Raw genomic sequence first — 15,070 nt, 5'->3', positions numbered from 1 at the left:
CCCGACCGTTAAGTCCTGTCAAGGTGGTACGTCAGGGGTGCCACGCTTGATATTTGATCCAACCGCAGCCTCTTAAAAAGTGGTCTGCTGTTGGATCAAATATCAAGGGTGGTACCGATTTGACGGTACTTCACGGTCGGGCATCATATAAAAACTTCGATAATAAAGACCTTTTTACAAAAAGAAATTTTTTTTTTTCAAAAAAGGGACTTTACCAGACCACTGGTAAATACCTTTCAAAAATATAGAAAAAATAAATATTTTTACCAGTAGACATGACCTGTAAAAGAGGCGGTTTTGACTGCCAGTAAAGGTTTTTACCGAGGACGCATTTACTAGCGGATTTTGGACCAACGAAAATCCGCCACTAAAGTTATACCGGCGGATACTAAACCTTTTAACAGCAGTCATGACTCATGACCACTGGTAATTCCTTCTTTTTTTTTGATAAATGTACCAAGAAGGAGAGGGGTGAATCATGAAATAAATATGATGGCATTAAAAGCTACACTGGAATAATCTCAAAGCTGAATCTTGTCAACGATGACCAGGAGAATAAATCCCAATGGCTGTTGGAATACACAATGGTTCCACTCATGAAAATGAATCTAAAATTTTCAATTATAATATAGAGGAATTCTAGACTGAAGGGAATCCTTGCAAAAAAGAGGTGAAAGGGCTCTCCCATTGGCTGCACATCACCATCATGCATTAATAACTGCCGAAAAGTCAAACATGATGGTAATTTGCAGCCAATAGGGGAGCCCTTTCACCTCTTTTTTGCAAGGGCTCCCTTCAGTTTAGACTTCCTCTTACATATAATGCGACAGTAAGATGCTTAAAAATTTTCATGAAAAACTCCTCGTTTACAGGCCAAGGTGACAAAGATGAAGTTCATCTCTATAAAGATAGTAACCTTGAAGGACATATTCTATTTATCACACGTCAAGAAGAATTTTTTGTTTAGATTCTTGTTCAAGAAATTTGGATTCAAATGCTAATTGAACTGGACAAATATTGGATATGCTAAAAATGGTATTTCCAAACTTAACTATTGGAAATTTTTATCATGGTTGATTTTTTTAATGTTTGGCAATTCAGGGCAAGTTAGTTTTGAATTATCAAAGGAATTGTGAATTTTGAATTGTTTCCTGGTCGTGCGGATCTTATTATTATAGACTCTTTATATTTCTTGGAAAAATAGAACTATTAATAATATATATAAAAAATTTGTTGACAACCATGCTCGATAGTTCAAGGTTATTAATTATAAAACATCCTAGGAGAAATGATATTCTCTGATTCACATTTCTAATCAAGTTCCATAGAAGAAATTATAGGTTTTCTCCATATGAATTAAGGAAAAGGACATGTCCCAACCTTAAATACCTTAAAGTGTGAAGATATGTAGCACATTTGATGCTAGATTATCATAAATATTTGAAGGACATAGATTGTCTACCGATAGTTAACAGCAATACAAAAATCATACTTCACACACTCAATCAGTTCTTAATCAATTGATCAGTGAAGGATTTTACTTGAATGGGATGATGGAGCTTAGCCACATAAGATATGCTCCAATCTAGAAGTTCTTAATCAAGTTAAAAAGTTTCTTTGCATTTTAAAAGTTAGTCCCACACTGCTTTTGCAAAAACAAAAAAAAAAAGAAAAGGAAAAAAAAGAAGTTGAGGTGTTTATAAACATATTCCACTTTGCTTGAGCTTAGCCACATAATATATGCTCCAATCTAGGTGCTCAAACTTAGTTATAATGCATAAATGCATTGTGTGGGTGTAAAGGAACTTTGAACTTGCATGAACATCATCGTTAGAGGCAGTTAAGCTACTTTATTCCTTTTTCCTGCATTAGAAAATTGAAATTTGAGCAGCCACCAGTCAAAACCATGTTCATTGAACCAATGCTATTGTTTAATTATGGATAATTGGAATCGTTCATGTGGAAAGTGTGGTTGGTGTAACCACACCACAAATCAGAGAAACGAGAGAGGTGTTATAGATAATAAGATAGTCTGACTGAGCTAACTGAACCAAGGTTGAATCAGAGATTAAGACTAGCTTTTTGGATCTTTGACAGATCTGTTGGTCGTCCTTTTGAGAGTACTACTTGATCTATTTGTGAAGCAGAGTCGAAAGTTAAACGACTAAAACAGCCATCCATTAAAGAAAAGTGCTAAAAACAAAAACAAAAATGAATTTAATTAATGTTTAAAGGGTGACAGATAGAACTCCACTCTTTTCCAAAGATTATTATAAGGAAAATCTTAAAAGGAAACATGTTATAATTGTGTAGTTGTTGGTTGAAGACCGACAACTTAATTAAATAAATAATAAACTAGCAAATAAAAACAAGTAAAGAATTATTAAGGATACTTCGTATCACCAATAAGAAAGGAGAACATACGACACAACTAAGGCAACTATGGACGAGGAAAGAAATAAAAGATGACTATTGACAATTGACAATAACTAAAAGAAACTTATTATCCACAACTTCCTATTGCTAAAGGAATCACGCATGTGTATAATGTGTGGATGGAGTTTGCAATATGGCTCTAGTTGTGGGCTCTTCTTGGTCTGGTCCACCCTTGCCATGTGCAGGGCGGAGGCACATAGAGCATGAGGGCAAGTGTACATGCATTCTAAGATAGTTTAGTGGCCATGGCCCCCCAATGACCAATGCGGGCAAGTGTAAATTAGTCCGGCCCTCCAAGTGTAAATTCCTGGCTCCGCCCCTGGCCATGTGGGCCTCGACCAAACAGTCGTATGATCTTTCATCAGTTCCCCCCTCGTGAAGGAAACTTCCCACATCGAGTTTTCATTCTTGCCCTTTGAAGTCGCATTTTGAAGGAGGCATGACTTCTTTTTGTTTGTTTTTTTCTTTTGAAAACAAACCCGAGACATGAACGCTGAATAGAGGGTTGAATGGAGGATCGATGCGTCTGTGATAGGTCCAACTTCCTTACATCTTACTTCAACGATGTATGAAGGCTAAACCCTAGCCCTCATTTCAATGTTCGATGATTAGGAGTCGCCACCTAGAATTTATATATGGGATTCTAGGGAGGTTCAAATAGGCCATGGAGGAGTAGACAAATGTTGGCTTATGGGGGCCAGCTGTCTTCTTTGGGGGCTGGCTTATGGGGTTCAGAACCTCCTGTGGGCTTGAAAGCCCAGCATGGGACGCACCCAAGAGGTGTGCAGCACCTTATGCCCATCTCTTAATTGGTAGAGGGCTCTGTGTTGCTGTTGATAGCAATACAGGGTGTACTGGTGCGGCTAGCCTAGACTTTAGTTTTGTGTCTCCCATCACCAATTAGTTTTGGAAAACTTGGTTGTGCTAACGATCCTACAAGTGGCATCAAAGCGAAATTCCAAGTTCGAAACTCCCCAATTTAGTTCCTGAGGGGGGGTTGTTGGCTTATGGGGGCCAACGTCTTCCTTGGGAGGCTTGCTTATGGGGGTCAGAACCTCCCGCGAGCTCAGAAAAGAGGCTCGACAACCCAGTCTAGGCGCATCCAAGAGGTGTGCAACACTTTATGCCCGTTCTCACTTGTAGGGGGCTCTACTCTGCCGTTGATAGCAGTATATGGTGTTGTGATGTGGTTAGCCTGGACTTTAAGAGAATTAGTTGCGCCTCTCCCATCGCCAATTGGTTTTGGGAAACTTGATTGCGCAAACGATCCTATGATAACTGTTAGGCCTAAAATCGGTAACAGGTTATGGTAGGGCTGGGTGGTCCGGGCTAACGAGCCACGGCTGAATGGCTGGTTGAGTCCTGCGCTGCACAGAGTACAGACAAGAAAGAAAAGGGTCAGAGGACCAACCCGGAGTGATACTCCGGACGGGCGCTTCGACACTCAAGTCAGTATGAGCAGGAGTGTAGAGCAATGTCAGAGCAAAAAGCTTAGAGTTTTGGTTCTCAGATTTTCAGGACCCTCACCTTAGCACAAGTGAAGGCTATTTATAGTGATTCTGAGCCACCTGTCTAGGACAGGTGGTAGTTTTGAGCCAGGTGGTGGCCTCTGTATGGACCAGGTTTCATACCTAAGGAGGGCAGGTGGAGGTCCCTGATTGGTCCAGGTGTCACACCTAGTGGAGACAGGTGTTGGCCTTCCAACGGTCCTTGTGAGGGCCACGTGCCAGAAGCTAATTGGATGCTGAGTTCGGACCCCTCAGTGCTAAGTCCGGATTGCTGAGTCCGGATTCCCTCAGTGCTGAGTCCGGATTGCTGAGTCCGGATTCCCTCAGTGCTGAGTCCGGACCCTATCAGTTGCCCCCTGGTTCTTCAAGCCATGAAAGTGGCTAGGAGAAGCAAAGAGAAGGTAAAGACAGCGTCGGGCCAGCCTTAAGACCTCCAGGCAGCTGAGGCCGGGCTCAGACTCAGCTAGGAGAAATAGTGGCTGGACAGGAGACTCCTGGCGCCCTGGCCTGGCCTTGGCGTTTGGCCTGAAGGAGTACGGCCGGGCAGAAGGCATTCGACTATCCAGCACGGCTGAATTTTTGACCAGAGGCCTGGGCGGCCAGGGGTCCTGGACGTCCTTGGTTCAGGAAGTCATGTGGTCCTGTTCGGCTAAGGCTGTGAACGGCCAGCCGGGCAGGTCTTTGCTGGTGAAACCTTTTGTCGCCTAGCGCTTTTGTCGTCTAGCGAGCGCGCCATATCCTGTCCGGACAGCCGGACAGGTCTTTGTCTTTTGAATTATCCTGTCCGGACAGCCGGACAGGTCTTTGTCTTTTGAATTATCCTGTCCGGACAGCCGGACAGGTCTTTTGTCGTCTAGTGCTTTTGTCGTCTAGCGAACGCGCCATATCCTGTCCGGACAGCCGGACAGGTCTTTTGTCGTCTAGCGCTTTTGTCGTCTAGCGAACGCGCCATATCATGTCCGGACAGCCGGACAGGTCTTTGTCTTTTGAATTATCCTGTCCGGACAGCCGGATAGGTCTTTGTCTTTTGAATTATCCTGTCCGGACAGCCGGACAGGTCTTTTGTCGCCTAGCGCTTTTGTCGTCTAGCGAACGCGCCATATCCTGTCCGGACAGCCGGACAGGTCTTTTGTCGTCTAGCGCTTTTGTCGTCTAGCGAACGCGCCATATCCTGTCCGGACAGCCGGACAGGTCTTTGTCTTTTGAATTATCCTGTCCGGACAGCCGGACAGGTCTTTGTCTTTTGAATTATCCTGTCCGGACAGCCGGACAGGTCTTTTGTCGCCTAGCGCTTTTGTCGTCTAGCGAACGCGTCATATCCTGTCCGGACAGCCGGACAGGTCTTTTGTCGTCTAGCGCTTTTGTCGTCTAGCGAACGCGCCATATCCTGTCCGGACAGCCGGACAGGTCTTTGTCTTTTGAATTATCCTGTCCGGACAGCCGGACAGGTCTTTGTCTTTTGAATTATCCTGTCCGGACAGCCGGACAGGTCTTTTGTCGCCTAGCGCTTTTGTCGTCTAGCGAACGCGCCATATCCTGTCCGGACAGCCGGACAGGTCTTTTGTCGTCTAGCGCTTTTGTCGTCTAGCGAACGCGCCATATCCTGTCCGGACAGCCGGACAGGTCTTTGTCTTTTGAATTATCCTGTCCGGACAGCCGGACAGGTCTTTGTCTTTTGAATTATCCTGTCCGGACAGCCGGACAGGTCTTTTGTCGCCTAGCGCTTTTGTCGTCTAGCGAACGCGTCATATCCTGTCCGGACAGCCGGACAGGTCTTTTGTCGTCTAGCGCTTTTGTCGTCTAGCGAACGCGCCATATCCTGTCCGGACAGCCGGACAGGTCTTTGTCTTTTGAATTATCCTGTCCGGACAGCCGGACAGGTCTTTTGTCGCCTAGCGCTTTTGTCGTCTAGCGAACGCGTCATATCCTGTCCGGACAGCCGGACAGGTCTTTGTCTTTCGAATGCACCATATCCTGTCCGGAAAGCCGGACAGGTCTTTTGTCTTCTGGCGCTTTGGGACCTGAGCCTTGTATTTAATGCAGGCGGCGCATTTAATGCGAGCGGCGCATTTAATGCGAGCGGCGCATTTAATGCGGAAGGCGACGTGGCGCACTCCGGCTGGCGGAAATGGGCGGGATTTTTCCCGCTCTTCCCAGCTTCTCTATAAATACAGGAGTTTACTCTTCATTTCTTACTTTTCATCTTTTACTCTCCTCCTCTTCTGTTCGGCTGCTCAAGTTTTCTGCCCGCTTCGGATCAGTGAGCCCGGAGGTCCTCGTCCAACACTCCAGTTCGGTAATCTTTTTTAGCTTTTAGCCTTTCTTTTCTTTTTTTCCTTTTTATGTCTAGCACTAGTTCGGAGACGGACTCCAGTTCAAAGGAGTCCGGTTCGACCAGTACCGCATCGGGGTCCGAGGCATCGGAGAGGGCGGTTCCGGCCTCACCTATAGAGGAGGCCGGTGTTGAGGGCGAAGAGCTAGTGATCATAATAGACGAGGAGAGCGGTGAGGAAATGAGTGTGGACTTAGACACAATCCCGGCCTGTGGGGACGGACCGGATCGGGTAGAAACCAGCGACGATGATGAGGACGTCGAAGCGGCAGTCCCTCAATCGTCGCGCATGCCAGTCGAGGTGATAGCGGAGGCACAGATGGAAGCCAACCCGCAGTATAACATCGGGGCCCTATACGAGGTGAACCATCTGTGGCCGAACAGGCTTCAGATCGTCAGGGACAAATACTGTATTCCTAGCCGGTACATTCTGAGGGCGGCTGTCGAAGGGGATCGGGCCAGCAACGATAGCGCAGACCTCTGCGTGTATGAGGAGGCCTTCCGGGCCGGGCTTAGGCTCCCCTTCCACCCCTTCTTTGCGGATGCACTGAATTACTATGGGCTGGCAGTTACACAGGTCGTCCCGAACTCTTGGAGGACACTGATCGGCTTCTTGTACCTTCTTGAAGTCCGGCTCCGTAGGAACCCCACCGTGCCCGTCTTCAGGATGTGTGCGCACCTGAAGAGGCATAAGGACGGCGGCTGGATCTACATTAGCCAGAGGCCTGAAATGAAAATGATCACTGGGATACCTTCTTCCATTCACACATGGAAGAACAGGTTCTTCTATGTAAAGGACACCGCGCCGGGCTCGCAGTGGCCGTTCTCATTACAATGGAGAACGCCGGACACTCGCCGCCTTAGTAAAAAACCAGCTCTCGAAGACTATGACCATATGACCTTCGCTCTGATCAAAGAAGAGCTCAAGCGAGGTCCAGTTCACTGCTCAGAGTTCGAAGAAGAGGCCGAGCTGGTCGCACTCGGGGTCAGCCGTGCGACGCCGGCACGTACGTGGATACTATAGGATAGCATTTATTTTTCTGAAGTATTTTTCAACTTTCATATTGCTGACTGCGCTCCGTTCTCTTTTGCAGAAATGGTGAAGCAGATGTCCCTTTTGGACAGAATCAAGCAGTCTTCGGGCGCGTCCCCAGCGCAGGAGCAGCCCCAAACAAAGGGCAAGAAGAGGAAGGTGCCGGAGTCGACCCCGCCGATGGTCGCGCTGGCTAAGCCTCTTAAAAGCAGCCGGGCGACGCATAAGCTTGCCCTATCGAGCCGGGCAGACACCACGGGTCAGAGCTCCAAGTCTGGAGCGGCGACAGGGTCAAAGCACGGCGGGGCCGTACTGGGTATGCCGGCTACTGCATCGGTTGGAGGCGACAACGTCTTCCGCCCGAACTGGGCCGTGCAGAAAATGGACACCGGCCTGGGGGATACCCGGGTGGCCGCAGAGTTGATGTACAAGGGTGTCCTCGCCCGCGACCGGTTAGCAGTCGAAAAAGAGGTGCCGGAGACCTGTGAAGCGGCAATCAGCTCCGCCCTCTATCAACTCCAGGTCTACTCAAGGGATATGGCCAAGAAGCGATATCTCTTCTCGGAGACGATCACAAGGATCGAGTCCGAAAAGGCCCAGCTCCAGAAGGAGAACGGCGAGCTCAATGAAGCCGTCCAGATCAAAGAGGCCGAGCTCAACAGCTTACAGGACGAACTGCAGAGGGTCAAAAACCAGGCCGTGCAGGATCTCCTGAGTGCGGCTGAGAGGGCTGGAAGGAAGGAAAAGGCGGCCGTGGAGAAGGCCGTGAAGGAAACTGAGGAGAGGAAGGAGGCCCAGCACTTCGACTTAGGCCTCCAGGCCTACAGGGCGGGTTTCCTTCTCTACTCTGAGCAGGTGAAGAAGATTCACCCCGACATCTCCTTGGACGGGCTAACCGTCCCGTATGCACCTCCAGAGGATGAGGAAGATGAGGAGGAAGACGAACCGGACTCCTCCCGGCCTATTGAGGTGGATGCGGAGGTGACTGTGGCCGCCGTCTCCTCGGCGGAGGGTGGCGAGCTCGCAGCCCTCACTCCCGCAGGGGTCGTCACCGAGGTGGTGGCCGACGAGGAGGCCTGAGCAGCAGCCTTCTTTCTTTTTTGTTTGCACAGTCGGTAACGCCTATTCTTTGTAAGCCAGCTCGGCGAAGAGAGCAATTTTGTAATACGAATATGAATACTGAATACAAATACATTTTTTGTTCAACTGTCTGTACAGCATTCTTATTTTTTTGTACGTATTATTTCTGTGCTGCATCGAGAACCGAGCTGGGAATATTTGAAGTTGGTTTCCACTGCGGGCATCCTGGCTGGAACTGATCTCCAAGCCACTAGGATGAGCCGGAGTGCACCACTGCTGTTCGTCCTAAGTCTGAGAGAACCGAGCTGGAAGCTTGGTACTCAAACACTTAGGAAATATTCGGAGGTGGTTTCCACTGCGGGCGTCCTGGCTGGAACTGATCTCCAAGCCACTAGGATGAGCCGGAGTGCACCACTGCTGTTCGTCCTAAGTCTGCGAGAACCGAGCTGGAAGCTTGGTACTCAAACACTTAGGAAATATTTGAAGGTGGTTTCCACTGCGGGCGTCCTGGCTGGAACTGATCTCCAAGCCACTAGGATGAGCCGGAGTGCACCACTGCTGCTCGTCCTAAGTCTGCGAGAACCGAGCTGGAAGCTTGGTACTCAAACACTTAGGAAATATTTGAAGGTGGTTTCCACTGCGGGCGTCCTGGCTGGAACTGATCTCCAAGCCACTAGGATGAGCCGGAGTGCACCACTGCTGTTCGTCCTAAGTCTGCGAGAACCGAGCTGGAAGCTTGGTACTCAAACACTTAGGAAATATTTGGAGGTGGTTTCCACTGCGGGCGTCCTGGCTGGAACTGATCTCCAAGCCACTAGGATGAGCCGGAGTGCACCACTGCTGCTCGTCCTAAGTCTGCGAGAACCGAGCTGGAAGCTTGGTACTCAAACACTTAGGAAATATTTGAAGGTGGTTTCCACTGCGGGCGTCCTGGCTGGAACTGATCTCCAAGCCACTAGGATGAGCCGGAGTGCACCACTGCTGCTCGTCCTAAGTCTGCGAGAACCGAGCTGGAAGCTTGGTACTCAAACACTTAGGAAATATTTGAAGGTGGTTTCCACTGCGGGCGTCCTGGCTGGAACTGATCTCCAAGCCACTAGGATGAGCCGGAGTGCACCACTGCTGCTATATACTGATGTCTAAATGAGTTACTCAAAGAAGGACAATCATTTGGGAAACTTATTTTATTCATTACAGAATTTGGATGATTACAGCAGTTCTTTACAAGCCTATGAAGGCAAACAAAATTACTGGTAGTAGATCCGAAGATTTCTAGAATTCCAAGCATGTGGCAGCATCTGTTCGTCGAGGGACTCTAACCGATAGCTTCCTGGGCGGATGACTTCCTTGACTCGGTACGGTCCTTCCCAGGTTGGAGAGAGCTTGCCCACGCTTCTTGGATGGGAAACGGAGGCTTTCCTCAGGACTAGGTGGCCTGCACGGAATTCTCTTGGTCGGATCTTGACGTCATGATATCTGGATATTTTCTGTTTATAGGCCGCCGCCCTGATTTGAGATTCCTCTCGGACTTCCTCAAGCAAGTCAAGGTTGGCACGGAGTCCGTCCCCATTGAGCTGCTCACTGAAATGGACGATCCTTGGGGAGGGGACGCCGATGTCAACCGGGATCACTGCTTCTGTTCCGAAGGAGAGATTGAAGGGTGACTCGCCTGTGGCCGTACGCGGAGTGGTCCGATACGCCCAGAGCACATGATACAGTTCGTCTGCCCAACGCCCTGCCTTGCCATCCAGTCTCTTCTTTATCCCCTGCAAGAGGGTCCTGTTCGTCACCTCTGTCTGCCCATTCGTCTGAGGATGTGCCACAGATGTGAATCTCTGCTCTATGTGCAGGTCAGAACAAAACTTTCGGAAGTTCCTCGAGTCGAACTGCTTGCCATTGTCCGTTATGAGGACCCGGGGGATTCCGAACCTGTACACCACTGATTTCCAGAAGAAGTTCTGTACATTCTGTTCAGTGATCTTGGCCAGAGGCTCTGCTTCTACCCATTTGGTGAAATAATCAATGGCTACAACGACGAACTCACAGCCTCCTGAGGCCGGCGGAAAGGGGCCCAGAATATCCATTCCCCATACTGCGAAGGGAAGAGGACTGATGATCGGGGCCATCGGAACGGGTGGCTGGTGGACGGCTGGAGAGAACTTCTGGCACTTCTCACACTTTTTCACAAGGCTCAGCGCGTCCTTCCTCAGCGTAGGCCAGTACAGACCTCTCAGGAGGATTTTAATGGCCAGGGCCTTGCCCCCGAGGTGCTCTCCGCAGATTCCTTCATGGGTTTCCTGCAGGGCTAACAAGGCATCACTGGGGCGAAGACACTTCAGATACGGGAGGGTATACGACCTCTTGTATAGAGTCTCGCCATCCAGTGAAAACCTCGCTGCCCTCTGCATGACCTTACGGGCCTCCTTTCTCTCTCCCGGGAGCTCTCCGCTGCGCAGATACCTGATTATCTCATCCATCCAGCACGGCTCATCGTCAATCTGCATCACCACGACGGACTGGGCGTCGATACTGGACCTCTTCAGAAACTCCATGCGAATTTCCCTAAGGGCGGTGTAACCTGAGGCTGCGAGCTTTGATAGCACATCTGCCTTTACATTCTCTGCTCGGGGGATTCTGACGACCTCAAAGCTCTTGAAATAAACGGCCAGACTGCGAACCCTCCCCAGGTACTTGATCATTCGCTCTTCACGGGCTTCATATACTCCCTGGATCTGACAGACGACGAGCTGTGAATCGCAGTACGCCTTTAGCCTCTGAGCACGGGTCTGCACAGCAAGATTCATCCCGGCGATGAGCGCTTCATATTCTGCTTCATTATTGGACGCACGGAAACCGAACCTCAGGGCATAGTTCAGGACGAAGTCCTCTGGTCCAGTGAGAACTAGCCCTGCACCACACCCTGTCTTGTTCGATGACCCGTCCACATAAACTTCCCAGAGCGGCTCTTCATCAAAAACTGGGTGCGCGATGACGGTCTCAGGCCCGGGGGGCGGTGATGCTCTGGAAACGACCCGAGGCTCTGGCACGGCCAGCTCTGCTTCTGGAGATGGAACTGCTACTAGCCCGGGGTCTGGGTCCGGAACTGTGCACTCGGCTATGAAGTCAGCGAGGATCTGAGCTTTGATCGCCGGCCTGGGTAGGAACTTGATATCAAACTCACTGAGCTCCACGGCCCACTTGACAAGCCGGCCCGAAGTGTCTGGCCGGTGGAGGATCTGTCTGAGAGGCTGTCCTGTCAGGACCTTGATTGTGTGCGCCTGGAAGTACGGCCTTAGCTTCCGGGCCGCCGTAATGAGGGCGCACACGAGCTTCTCTACTCTCTGATATCTGGTCTCTGCATCATGGAGGACCTTGCTAACATAGTAGATCGGCTTTTGCTGATTAGATTCTTCTTTGATCAGTACTGCTGCAACCGCCAAGGGTCCCGCTGAGAGGTACAGAATCAGCTCTTCTCCTGGCTCCGGCGTGGACAACAAGGGAGGGGAGGACAAATACTGCTTCAGCTCCTCGAACGCTGCTTGACATTCCGGAGTCCAGGGCGCGGTTTTTATACCTTTGATCGCATTGAAGAAAGGGAGGCATCTCTCGGCGGATTTTGAAATAAACCGCCCCAGAGCTGCCACCAGCCCGGTCAGCCGCTGTACTTCTCTGATAGTGCTGGGAGGAGTCAGCTCCATTACCGCCTTGATCTTCTCCGGGTTCGCCTCTATTCCTCTCTGGCTTACCATGAAGCCCAGGAACTTGCCTGCTCCGACGCCAAACGTACATTTGGTCGGATTAAGCTTCATGTTGTGTTCCCTCAAGACTTGGAAGGCCTCTTCGAGGTCGGAGACGTGGTTGGAAGCACTTCTACTCTTCACTAGCATATCATCAACGTAGACCTCCATGTTCCGGCCAATCTGATTTCTGAACAGCTTGTTGACGAGACGCTGGTAAGTGGCTCCCGCATTCTTCAGTCCGAAAGGCATCACCCGATAGCAATACGTCCCCTGGTCGGTAACGAATGATGTCTTCGGGATGTCAGACTCGTACATTCTGATTTGATTGTATCCCGAGAAAGCATCCATGAAACTGAGCAGCTCGTGACCTGCTGTAGCGTCAATGAGCTGGTCTATTTTTGGAAGTGGGTAGCTGTCTTTTGGGCAGGCCTTGTTCAGGTCTGTGAAGTCTATACAGGTCCTCCACTTCCCGTTGGACTTTTTTACCATTACCACATTCGCGAGCCAGTCCGGATACTGGATCTCACGAATGAAATCGGCCTTCAAAAGCCTCTCCACCTCTTCTCTGATGGCTTTCCGTCTCTCCGGTGCAAAGTGTCTACGCTTCTGCTTCACGGGCTTGCAGGTCTGATCGACACCGAGCTCGTGGGTGCTAATCGACGGGTCAATGCCGGGCATGTCTGAAGGAGTCCAGGCAAAGACATCTGCATTGGCCCTGAGGAACTGAGCGAGATCCTGCTGCGCGGCCTCTGGCAGGGCAGAGCCGATCTGGACAACCCTCTGTTCATCATCGATGTTCAATTGAATAGAGATGAGGTCCTCTGCGGGCTGGTTGACTGTGACCTGCGCTTCGTCTCTCAGATCGTACAGCTCGATTGGAAGAGACTCAGACGCATTCTTCCCTCTCAGCGCTGCCGCATAGCATTGTCTTGATTGGGGCTGATCCCCTCTGACTTCACCTACGCCTCCTGGCGTAATGAACTTCATCTTCTGGTGATAAGCGGAGGGAATCGCTCGGAGGAGGTTCTGGCCGGGGCGTCCTAGAATGGCGTTATAGGCCGACTTGGCCTTAACCACCAGGAAGGTCACCATTGCGAAGGACTGGCGGGGCGGCTCCCCGATCAGAACTGGAAGCTCAATCTGCCCTTCGACCTTGACAACTTCTCCCGAGAACCCGAACAGATCTGAGTTGGCCGGCTTCAGACGGTCAGCTCCGATCATCATCTGTTCGAAGGCGTGGTAGTAGAGGATGTCGGCGGAGCTCCCGTTGTCGACCAGGATCTTCTTCATTTCCCAGTTCGCCACTAGCATTGTGACGACCAGGGCATCATCGTGCGGGAGGATCAGACCGTCAAGATCTGCCTCCGAAAAGGATATCTCATTTTCTGGCTCGGCCCTCTTGCTGCAGGCATGGACGGCGTTGACCTGCCGGGCATAGGTTCTGCGGGCCGATGAAGAGGTCCCTCCCGCGGTCGGCCCTCCTGAAATGGTACCAATAACACCATGAGGTTGGAGTTGAGGTTGAGGTACCTGAGGAGGGAGAACGGCCGGGGCTGGAGCCTGGATGCGGTCGCCCAGGGGTTGGGCGTCTCGAGGACTTCTGTCTCTGGGTCTCGGGTTGTCCTGGCGCTCCCTTCTGTTGTCGTTATTTTTTAAGTACCTCCCGAGGTACCCTCTGCTTATCAGCTGCTCGATTTCCTCCTTGAGATGAATGCAGGCGTTGGTGTCGTGGCCGTGGCTCTTATGGAACCGGCAATACCTGGACATGTCTTGGGTGCCTGCCTCCGACGTCTGCTTCTTCGGCCACCGGATGAAGTCTTCTTTCCGGATGGCTGCCAAAATTTGAGCCCTAGACGCGGTGAGGGGCGTGTAGCGCTCCCTCGTCGGGGGGCTCCTCTCCTTTCGAGGCCGGGGGGAGCTCCTTTCCTTCCGGGACGGACTGCTCTCCTTCCTCTGGGGTCTGTCATCCCTACGCTGCTTGGCGGGGTTCTTCTCCTATGGTCTTCTCTTGCTGACGGAATCCAGGGCAGCGAGAGTCTCCTCGACGGAGATGTACTCTTCCGCCCCGGTCATCAGATCTGCCAAGGACTGCGGATTTCGCCGGGCGACTGCTCTTCGGAAGTCGGTGGACCGGGCTCCGGCCAGAAGAGCATTCGTTGCCGCGGAGGGATCCAGGTTGGGTACCTGAAGGGCCTCCCTGTTGAACCGGCCAACGAACGCTTTTAAGGCCTCACCGTCTTCCTGCCTCAGGGCCATCAGTGAAGCCGTCGTCTTTCGAGGCCTTCTGCTGCTCATGAAATGCCGGGCCAAGTCGTCCCCGAAGTCGTCGAAATTGTCAACGGACTTGGGCTTGAGCCGTGAGTACCAATCTCTTGCGGCTCCGGTTAATGTGGTGGGGAGTGCCCTGCAAAGGAACCCGTCCGACGCCCCGTGGAGAAGCATCGTGGTCCTGAAGGTCTGCAGATGATCCACGGGATCGGTGGTCCCATCATACTGCGGGATCTGCGGGATCTTGAAGCCCAAGGGGACTGCCGCACCGAGTATCCGATCTGTGAAAGGGGGATTGCTACTAAAGATCCTTGAAGCAGGGCGGCCATGATCTCTAGCCAGCTCCTCGATTCTGTTATCGATCTTCTGGATTCTTAGTAACATCGGATCATCCCTCTGTTCGGCCAGACGGGCAGGTCTACTCCTTACGGCTGATGGGCTCCTTGCGGATCCGGACTGGCTGAGGGGACTCCTTCGCCGGTGCCGCGATCCCTCTCCGTGCATAGGGTCTCTCTTGCTGCCCCCCTTCTGCACGGAGGGAGATCGTGACCGGTGATGCTGTCGACGAGGCTCAGGACGCACGCTCCTGTCCCGCGACTGGTGGTCTCTTCGAGTGGAGTGACGAGTTTGGTCGCGGGGTGGAGACGCGCGTTCTCTGCGGGAGCTTTCTCCC

General features: G+C 51.0%; 1 protein-coding gene across 1 annotated transcript; it reads left to right on the top strand.

Annotated features, from left to right (window-relative positions):
- The first annotated feature begins 5,996 nt into the window (after positions 1–5,996).
- LOC143850047 (uncharacterized) lies at positions 5,997–11,527 on the top strand. The gene is made up of 3 exons (XM_077359370.1): positions 5,997–7,283; positions 7,371–7,645; positions 11,348–11,527. The coding sequence occupies exons 1-3, from the start codon at positions 6,287–6,289 to the stop codon at positions 11,525–11,527; spliced, it is 1,452 nt and encodes a 483-aa protein (XP_077215485.1). The 5' UTR covers positions 5,997–6,286.
- Positions 11,528–15,070: the final 3,543 nt, after the last annotated feature.

Source organism: Tasmannia lanceolata, unplaced genomic scaffold (genome assembly GCF_043159265.1).
Source record: "Tasmannia lanceolata isolate RefF3 unplaced genomic scaffold, GAP_Taslan_0.1 ptg000018l, whole genome shotgun sequence".
Taxonomy (NCBI): Eukaryota; Viridiplantae; Streptophyta; class Magnoliopsida; order Canellales; family Winteraceae; genus Tasmannia; species Tasmannia lanceolata.
Note: the sequence above shows the minus strand (reverse complement) of the source record. Positions and strands in the feature narration are given on the sequence as shown.